Below are 10,054 nucleotides of genomic sequence, written 5' to 3'. Positions count from 1 at the left end.
AGTTTTTACCTGTCTCTTTCATGAGAGAAATACTCTCCTCCTTTCGCTCGTCGTACACACGTGTTCCTGCTACCTCACGCAGAAGCTTCAGACGCTGGGAGTCAGGAGCTGTGGCCATTTGATTAATCTGCATGAAATATTAAAATAATGTAAAGGATGGCTTTCCTATGGTTTGTGGCTTAAACATCCCTGCAAAAAAATGACAAGCTTTTACTAACTTAACACCAATTAGCATGCCGCTGCTACTGTATGTTGTTATTGTAACATGACAAGCCATGTCATCAACACTCTTTGACTCTGCACTGCTTTATTAACAAATGAGAACTTAGCACCAGATCCTTTCTCACCTTTCCTTGCTTGACAATGTAGTAGGGGTTACTGCGAGAGAAGCCAGCACTCTCCAGAAGGTTCATGACGTCATTCTTGCTGCAAGTAGAACAACACATACAATACATGAAATCACCAAGTTGTGGCACTCTGCTATTACAGGGACATAGACAAGTCAGAGCACAGCTTAACTTACGTCACCATCTTCTTGTCTAAGAAGTACTGGTCCTTCTTCGCACCAATAACGCGACGAAGGGAGACTTCCTCTTTGTCAATCTGGAGAGGGACAAACAAAACTGTCACTGGTCAAGTTGAGAAAAGCACATAACAGCTCTAGTGGTTGTTTGTCCCACATTATTACTTAACGGATAACAGTGTCAAACACACTCAAAAACAAACTTTAAATTCCCACAATGCTTTAAACATCCAGTTATCATCATCAACATAGTAAACACTGTGAGTCCTAAAAGCAGTGTAGTACAGTTATACTTTTCATTCAGTTTTATTAGATGAAAACTGTAAACAAATGTGCCAATGCCCCTGTTAGACAAGCATCAAGTGCACCAAGAATCTATCTGATTACCTAATAATGACATATGCCCAGAAACGAGGGCGTCATTTGTTTAAAAGTAGTTTGTGTTGTGTTTCTTTTTTTGTGTGTGTATGTGTGTGTTTTTTCCCACTATCTTAAAGAATAAACTGTATGAATGATTGATACGGCTGGCCCATATGACTCAAAGATGACCATAAACATGGTGATCAAGATCTAAATCAGTAATCAAAACTATTTTTGTTTTTGCTACATACTTACATATAACTGTAATCAAATTTTATTTATGAAGTACATTCCATACAAAAATCAGTAATGGGTGCTTTACATAACAAAAACAGTTTTGGCATATCAAAATCACAAGTCTTCACACACCTATAATCCAACAATTTCTAAAATACACACACAATTATAGTCTCCTTCTCTCACATGCAATCTATTTTACGCAAATTCTAAACTCTACCTCCTGTCTCGAGATATGGTAATCATAAAGTATTCATTATGCATCAATGTTTATACTAATTAATTACAAACAACAAGCATTAACAAGGACAGTGGTTGAGAACTCCCTTAAATTATTATAGCCAATGTATATTTAAAGACCTGAAAAAAAGATATCTGGGAGACTGGGACAGGCCCAAATTAAAAAAATAGGGCAAATATCAAATGCTAATAATTCTTACCGGCAATCGATTGTCAGAGTTGTCAAATATAATTTCAACAAATGCTGAAATGACACGTGGACCTGTTCCTTCCTACGGGAAAGAAAAGAAAAATCATTTCAAACAAGATTAAAAAATTTATCTAACAATAATAAACAGAGTTGCACATTAAAATGTTTATTTTTACCCCCAGTAGCTTAATATTTTTAACAGATATTCCTGAATCTTAGTACTCCAGCACTGTGTCAGATAATATGTGTGAGAAAATAAGAAAAATGAGCAGGCATCTGTAAAGTGTCGGATATTTGCCAGAGCTTACATGGAGAAGAGCCAGACGCTGTTCAGGTCGCAGGTGACTGAACTCATCACTGAGGACAAACTGGATGGCTACATTAACAACAAAGAGAGAAACACACTTAGATGACGACAAAGAGTAATAAATGTGTTACTAAAATGTGGATAAGTAAAATTAGGTTCATATACCATAGAAAAAGTTACTCTTTCCTGACCCATTTCTCCCCACTGAAAAAAAGAGATGATAACGCATTTGGTATGACATTACTCAGCAAAGGTAATCATTTTGAAAAAGCGCCAGGACAACACAAAACCATATATGCCTGTACTCACCGATGACATTATGCTTGGGACTGAAAGGGTCAACAACAGTTTGATCCCTGTAACTTCGGAATCCCTGAATAATGACCTGTACACAAACACAGATGCTACAGTGATGTGCAGTCTGTATTTATATGAAGAAATGTAGTAAAGTGTTCTAGGCTTCTTGAATGAAGACATAAAACTGAACATGGCCTGAGGATCCTGTCATTGGCAGGACAGGGCCTTGGCTAGCGGTGGTTTTCATTCAGGACTTTTACCAGTCTGATAAAAAAAAAATATTCTGTTTAACAGTCACAATAACCAAAAAATAAATAACTAGCTAAAAATCCTTTCTGTGCAATGTAGTATGGCATAACACTAGCTCACAGAAGGGTAATTATCGATGGCAAGAGAGCTTACTAGCGTTAGCTTAGCTTCCTGAGGGAGGGATGTGCAGTGCAGCCCAGTCAGGCAGCGCTACCTAACATTAGCAAATTAGCTGCATGATATGTGCACTTTTAAGATAACTTTCTATGCTTTTAAACTCATTAACCACTATAATACACGTAAAGTCTGGAGATACATGCGCCCGTCATTCAGTGGTTACCTTAAAGCTAATGTGGGGACTGTTTTAGGCCAATGATAGTCGGCAACATCTACAAGTGGAGACGTTAGCTTACCTGTTTGATGTACATGTCTGTCTAAGCAGGGCTTCTCCTTGTCACAACTTGGAGATACAAACCCCCCTCCTACAGTAAACTGGAGAAGCCGGGATTCAGAAATACGCACTTAATGAAAATATAGTTGCATTCAAAATTAATGGATCTCTGTGTGCTAAAAGAGAATAACATGGAAAATGGCGGCGGGGGCGGGATAGAATGGATCATACCATCATACGAATTCGGGGTTCTAGCAAAAGTCTTTCTTCATTTATGTTTAATTTAACAATGATAAACAATTAAACTATTTATATTTTAGTATGAGACGCATTTCCAAACCGTAATGTGTTAATTGGTATGCACATTTTTCATACCTGATACATTTTTTACTAACTTACTCGTGTAATTGGTACATTCTGTTTTCTTGCGTCTGGGCGCCAAAGACAGTTCAGTCAGTTCAGGTAGCTCTCAATCACCAGAGTATTAGTTTATCATTGAAATAATAATAATAATAATAATAATAATAATAATAATAATAATAATAATAATAATAATAATAATAATAATAATGAAGAGAAAAATCTTAGGATCAGAGTTCAAATAAAGAAATAAAAACTGTTCAGTGTGAAGTCATTGCAAGACAGAGAGGTATGCATGAAATAATATGAAAAAGAGTTTGTTTTTGTTTAAAAATTGCATTTACCCACACTTCAATAAAGGCAGGTGGATGCATCTAACAGATACATTTATAAAATGTTAGAATAATTTTTATTGTATGTTCTCTTATTACAGTGAGGCAAGAGAGATATATGATTAAATACATCAGTAAACAGATTTAATGTTTATAATTATTCAGTGTGTTTTTGTGTTCATTTTTAAATGTTTTGTCATATTTCTTCTTTTATTCTTGTTTATATGTTCAGATCGGTTGTTTTATTTATTTCAAGATGTTTATTTTCCAGCATCCATTGTCATTTCATACAACAGTCTGTTGTTTTCCTTTGACAAAGCAGTGAGACAGCTTTGTTTTTCTGTCTATCCATCATTTTACCTTAACATATTTATGTGTAGATTGTTTTCCCTAATCTTGCTGCTCTGGTTGAAAAAAAAACTTCATATATTCAACAGATTAGGCAAAATAATTGCCAAAAACTGAGTGTGTGGAGTGTGACTTCTGTTTCTTAACCTGCTTATAAAGATCAAGAGTCACCATAGGTGTCACTGTTGCTTTTTCTGTAGTTCTAGTCTCTGTCTGTAACATATTCCAAGAAAAATACTTTTTAAGAAATGATCTTAATCAAGTTACATGAAAGTCACAGCCATACAAAATGCAAAGACAACAGCCATTTCATGTGGTGAAAACATTTATTAAACACATATTCATATCCACATTTCTGAAAAAAACACCATCATCTTCAAATAAATTAGTCTAAAATGCCTTACTGTACTTGTGAATAGGCAAATAAATCACAATATCAACCTAAGGCATGTATATTGCAGTTCATCACTGTGTTTTTTCATCTCTGCAGTACAGAAGACAGGAAAACAGCATCACTTTCTGCTGATTTAATAGACCCGAAGTCCTGTAAAGTGAAAACTATTATCTTGATTCTTGATTGCTTCTGGTGCTGATCGCCAATCTTCCTGCTCTGCTGGTTTCAACACCAGGCACGCAGAGAGCATCGATTTTTTTATATATTCAAGTAAGACTACAAGCAGTCACAGTTCATTTTAAGGCAGTGCAGTTATTGGGCTCAGTTTGAACTGGTGGTGGACTGGGGACTGCAGGCAAGAGGTAGGGAGGGTGAACATGGATGGCTCAAAGTTTTTGGTGTTAAAGGTGGCGGTGAAGTCATTGGCAAAGAAGGAGGCCGACTCTGGGACACAGGGAGTAGCTGGTTCAGGCGTGACAGCAAGAGTCGGAGCGTTTGATAAGACTTCTGACTCAAACTGCAGCAGCTGGCCCATAAAACTGAAGTTTGGTGAGACGACTCCCCGCCGCTGCTTAATGATGTCGAAGGCTTCATCCAGCCGCAGCTGCTGGGTCCTCATGATGTAAGCCATGCAGATGGTAGGTGAACGCGAGATGCCTGCTTCGCAGTGTACCAGGACCTTCCCTCCAGATTGCTTCACATAATCTGCATTGAGAAAAAAGGGTCAAATATGGGTTAATAATCTGTTTTTTTGTTTTTTTTTTTAATAATCAGCAAAAGTATTCTCCATAGTGCAATTAAAACATAACAAGTTGACAAAAGTGTGTCAGGGTTTAATTCATCTCCCTAAATTTAACATCATGTCAGATCAGCACAGAGTTTAGAACAATAGGTTATTAATATGTCATAAATGCCTCTTTCTGTTCACTAATCAGAACACTTAACACAGTAATTGCAACATGACATCATGGAAAAAGTAGGGCACAGAAATTCAAACCAGTTTCAGTCATTTTGTTAGGTTGTGTTAGTCACAGAGCGCAGCTGCTCATGATTTTATTTCTTTTTTTTTCTCCCTGCATTGCTGTGGGGGTGCTGCTGCTGCATTCACTGTGGCCCAGACGTGTGTGTGTGTGTGTGTGTGTTCTTACTTAAAGCTGCTGCTTGCCTTGTGCCTATGCTTATCGGTAAGCTTTAATATAGAATACTTTATATTTGATATATTTGTATTATATAAAATAATACAAATATACTTTCACTAATATGTCTTAATGTTTTTTTCTATACGTTTCCGATTTCACTGTTCCTGTAACCACCTCCGTGTCTCCTTTTCTGTCTGCCTTGTGTTTTAGTCTCATCTAAAACAGGCTAGCCAGTAGCCATTAGACACCTACACAACTCCTTCAGCTTGGCAGAAACATAAAGGGCCACTTCTGTCTGCTACTGAGAGCCACTGCAGGGGAATGACTGATTTCTGACAGCTCTGATCTTTGATAAAGTTCATGAATGAATCATGAACTTCCTAAAGAGGAGGATATGTGACAGAGGGAGTCCAGCTGTGGGTGTTTTAATCACCATCCTTTGGCTGAAGGTGACATGAGACACCGCCTCAGCGTCTGTTTTCATCCAGGATGTCAATAACGTGTTTTATCTCTTCCCCAGGCTTTACATCAGCCACTCAGTCACAGTCCAGATTTCCTGATTGATTTTAACTTAAGACCGACTGCAGCGATTACTTGCACGCACAGCGTGTCTGATCACTTGGTGTGGCCGATGAATTTCGGAGGCCTTCTCTGAATGTAGGCTAAATCTGTTGGCTTATGTAATAGCCAAGCTTACGCAGAGCCTGTGCCTCCAAACAATACACAATACCAACAATAGCTGCCACCCAATACAGGTCAGCCAAGCTGCTTGTGGGTGAGCTTTGTCCTTGGTTATGCCTGGCTATAAATATCCATCAGCACTTTGTATTTATCCATGCTGCTGCTGCTGTTATTCACCACCTCTTCCCTTTCCCCCCCCACACACACTGCCTTTTTTCCACTGCTGGCCTCAGGTCCATCAGTGATTCCCACCTCCTGAAGACAAGCAAACATGCCCTCTTCTTCTGCATGAGTCAACTAGTATTCATGCTCCACCCAGCTATCATTAAAAAAAAACAAAAAAAACACTGCGTCGGTCTCCTCCACCCGGTCGTTGCTAAACACAGTCATCTCATCCAGTTGTCACACTGACTGACCGCACCCGGCAGAGTGTGATTTTGCCTGAGAGGTGATGACGGCACAGAAGCGTCTTTTGCAAGTTAAGACAGAGGACGGGAGGGAGGAGGGGGTGGAAGGAAGAGAATAAGGGAAGTGAACAAATCCTGAGTGACAGAAGACTGGCTGGATGTGATGGTGGAGGATTGAAGTCTGGCGATCAAGTTAAACTGATTATAGCAGGGTTTCTAATAGCCCTGCTTTCTATTTGTGAATGGCAGCAAGTGACAAGCAGCAAAAAAAAAGGGCCTCAGTTGAAGACGCTTTTCAAATATAGTTGTTGGGGTTATTCTAACTCAGCTTAGGTATTTTTACAAGTTGGGTAATGTGGTATTATTAACACACAAGAGCTAATATACTTGTTCTTCCAAGAAAGATCTCCCATGCTTCAAGTGGAAATAATCAACTATTCTGAGTATTAATGTTTGTAAATCAGCTACTTCCTTTAATTAAAAAAAACCCATTTTAGGCAAGATTTAGTTTGTGTGAACATTTCCTGAAACTCACCTATAAACTCTATGGCCTCCTGGAAGTGAGAACTGATGTCGGCCATGTGGCTGTCCTCCACTGGGATCCACTTGTAGTCATAGTGGCCCTTGGTGGGCTGCAGGTCCCGGCGTGACACGTTGAGCAAGGCTGAAATGTGAAGGTCGCTGAGATAGTCTTGTCTAGAGGCGTGGTAGGCACTGCCGAGGTAGAGGAAAGGCAGGATCTCAACAGGTTTACCCTGCAGAGAGGAGACAGAAAACAGATGTGAGCCAAATGTGGAAGGGCTAAAACGCAACCCTCTGACAAGACACAACACAATGGCTGCCAACCTTCATGGATTTGCTTTTACCCACCCAACCCTGAGAAAATGCTCCCATTATCTAAGCCACAATATCAGAACACCTGCCAGTGGAACATTATGTTCATTTGCAGACTAAATGCTCAAGAAGATGGAGGAGAGATGCTCCTCTTTCAGCTAAGCCATTAGATGTATAAATGCACAGTAGCCTATGTTACAAATCTTTCATATCACACTGCCTGTGTGTTTCTTTTTCTTTTCCAGTGGACAAAACAGAAGAAAGGTCAGAGATGAAAGTGTTTTTTGTTGTTTTGTTTTTCTCCCCATCAGCTGGGCATCACTGAGTGGCTGCTTCTCTCTTTGTGCCAAATATAAAACAGGACTGGGGAGCGGAGAATGTCACAGAATATCATATTTATATTGACAAAATGCTTTGATGCCAAATATAAACGTCTCTGATGGAGAATAAAAATAAACACCTGGCAGTTTCTGTGGCATGCGTGGGAGAGATAGGGGTGGAATTAGGTGTTTCTTTCAGGGTGTTTCCGTACCTGATCGTAATCTGGTTTGTGGTGAGAGAGCTTCTCGCTGTGACTGTTGACTCTTTTCTCGGTTTCAGTTCCGCTCTGGTCAATGGTTTTCACCTCAGTGCAAAGTTCAGGGTATTGAGAGTGGAAGTTCTCGTATCCTCCTGAGAGAGCAGAGAGGGAAGGGGGGAGGAGGAGGAGAGAACCATGAATACACACTTTAAGAAAAGAGCTTAGAAAAACACCATCTACGGACTAACACAACTCATTTCACAATTTCTTGTGAAATGAAATAGTTTATGAAACAGTCTTAGCGCCGCGGATTAGAGTCTTTATAACCTGATTATAGACGCGTAATTAATTACAGGAGGGCTCTCTGAAGGGCCGGTAATCCTTTTAGGACGACATCCTGAGGACGGAGACGTGACAGACACGCTTTAACACATCGTAATGACCCCAAAGGAACTTCAGGGCCAAAAGACGGGGTTTGAATTGTCTTCAGATTTCATGTCTCCAAGAAAGGCTCGCTGTAGCACCGATTTCTCCGCGTTTCTCTTTCACTGACTCATCCGCTCCACTGACGCACGCAGGATAGTTATGTCTGTCATAAGCACGAGCAAAAAAAAAAAAAAAAAAAAAAAAAAAAAGCAGGGTGCTCCCAACAGGATAATAAGGAAAACGCGATTTAAGACTATATAAAAGAATAACATTTAAGTACTGATCCCCCATTGGAAAAAAGAAAAAAAGATTGCAATAAGGTCTTGACATGTAGGATAATAACTTCCCATTAAAGTTTTTTTTTTTTTTTTTTTTTAAATTATGAAATCTATTTTTATATCATAGAAAAAGGAAAGAAACGTTTGCCGAAATAGATGAACGATCACAAAGTTACCTCTGTAAATATTAATGAATTAAAGCAGGACAATAAAGAGACTCTATTCCAAACCAAACAGATCATGTTAAACTTTTTCCATTTCTCTGCTAAAAAAAAAGCATAATTTTCCTAAACTCTCACCTTTCAGGAAACAGATGTTTGCCCCACTCGCCAGATGTGAGAGCGTGTTTATTACTATTTGTGCTACACTGTCCTTTTTCAGTTTTTGCCAGTGGGACGTCCGGTCATCCAGCGCTACGATGGCCGATATGCTTCCCTCCCGGAGGCGAAACAGGGCTCTCTCATCCGGAATGACAAACTGCAGAGGCACCGGCCCTCCCCGAGATCTCCGGACCACCACAGAGTTGAGATTAACATTGACAGAGCCTTTGATATTAGAGTTCGTGAAGGAGAAATAAGGTCGGCAATCCACAATAAGGCAGCTCCCGCACTCCTTCCTGATGATTTTCTTCAGACGCCGGCAGTCAATGCTGGAGACTTTCATGGCTGACGTTTAGAGGTGGTTATTATTGCCTTCGGAGTGAAAACTGGATTATTCCTGAATGCGGGCGAACGAAGAGCCCCGTGCGCGTCTGTGCCTACATTTCCTCCAAGGGGATTCCGGCCGATCAGTTTTATGTGAATGAGCGTGACGTCGCGAACCATATATGGACACCGGTGACGCGTGTTGGCAGGAAAAACCCGCCCACGTCTGTGACTCTGACTCCGCCTGCGGCCCCGGTAAATAAGAAACCCTACTACTGCGGTGTGTTTCAGCCATTACTCACAGCCTATCCCTCTGCTGACAGCTTTTCTATTTCATGTTTATTGATCATCCGCAGCGTACAGTAGCAGAGTTTCTAAATGGATGAAGTAGTCATTGGAAGGATTCAGACAATGGTGTGAATTTGACCAAAACAAATGGGTTTGAAGGAGGCATGCATCATTACTCACCTGCAGGCTGTATGGGATGATTTAATGCACGTCGTTAGTGAGGTAGGGTGGGAGAGTCATCGCTTTGTGGTTTGTGGTGATATCAGCTCGCACACCCATGATGTGGAAAATGGGGATATTTATAACAAGGATGATCTAGAGGACCCATATATTGTGGATAAATTTGAAATGCTTTTAGCATCGAGAGAAGGCCACAGTTTGTCTACAGAAGGACTGTAACTACGATGGTGCTGCAGTGTAATAAGCCTGTTTAAATGCCTGGGAGATGTCCAAATGCTGACAGAAATAAGGTGATTATTATCATGTGCAATGACGTCTCAATCCATCCTGAAAGATTTGTTTAATTATTTTCATAGACTAATTTCATATGCACCCAGAGTCAGTATGGAGATGTGTTTTTATGAAACTTAGATCACACCCTAAAAAGAA

At 39.9% G+C, this 10,054-nt stretch overlaps 2 protein-coding genes across 2 annotated transcripts in view; both read right to left on the bottom strand.

Annotated features, from left to right (window-relative positions):
- smc3 (structural maintenance of chromosomes 3) overlaps nt 1-2,960 on the bottom strand; it is a 32,484-nt gene extending 29,524 nt beyond the window's left edge. The window contains exons 1-8 of the mRNA XM_079264394.1: nt 2,817-2,960; nt 2,167-2,242; nt 2,023-2,061; nt 1,859-1,926; nt 1,561-1,632; nt 524-603; nt 348-426; nt 10-127 (exon numbers count right to left, since the gene is read on the bottom strand). Of these exons, the coding sequence (XP_079120520.1) occupies nt 10-127; nt 348-426; nt 524-603; nt 1,561-1,632; nt 1,859-1,926; nt 2,023-2,061; nt 2,167-2,242; nt 2,817-2,831 (547 nt within the window). The 5' untranslated portion in view covers nt 2,832-2,960. The remainder of the gene's footprint in view (nt 1-9; nt 128-347; nt 427-523; nt 604-1,560; nt 1,633-1,858; nt 1,927-2,022; nt 2,062-2,166; nt 2,243-2,816) is intronic.
- A 1,247-nt stretch (nt 2,961-4,207) lies between these two features.
- Nucleotides 4,208-9,245, bottom strand: dusp5 (dual specificity phosphatase 5). The gene is made up of 4 exons (XM_079264831.1): nt 8,813-9,245; nt 7,822-7,961; nt 6,991-7,210; nt 4,208-4,933 (listed from the first exon to the last, which is right to left on the bottom strand). Exons 1-4 carry the CDS (start codon nt 9,174-9,176, stop codon nt 4,527-4,529), a joined length of 1,131 nt encoding a protein of 376 aa, XP_079120957.1. The 5' UTR covers nt 9,177-9,245; the 3' UTR covers nt 4,208-4,526.
- Nucleotides 9,246-10,054: the final 809 nt, after the last annotated feature.

This window comes from Telmatherina bonti (assembly GCF_933228915.1).
Source record: "Telmatherina bonti genome assembly, chromosome: 3".
NCBI classification, from domain to species: domain Eukaryota; kingdom Metazoa; phylum Chordata; class Actinopteri; order Atheriniformes; family Telmatherinidae; genus Telmatherina; species Telmatherina bonti.
Note: the sequence above shows the minus strand (reverse complement) of the source record. Positions and strands in the feature narration are given on the sequence as shown.

Coding starts and splice junctions, on each gene's coding strand:
- dusp5 (XM_079264831.1), bottom strand. CDS start 9,176: ATGAAAGTCTCCAGCATTGACTGCCGGCGTCTGAAGAAAATCATCAGG. Junction 7,962..8,812: donor AAACATCTGTTTCCTGAAAG/GTGAGAGTTTAG, acceptor CTGCTCTCTCAG/GAGGATACGAGAACTTCCAC. Junction 4,934..6,990: donor GGAGGCCATAGAGTTTATAG/GTGAGTTTCAGG, acceptor TTCTCAATGCAG/ATTATGTGAAGCAATCTGGA.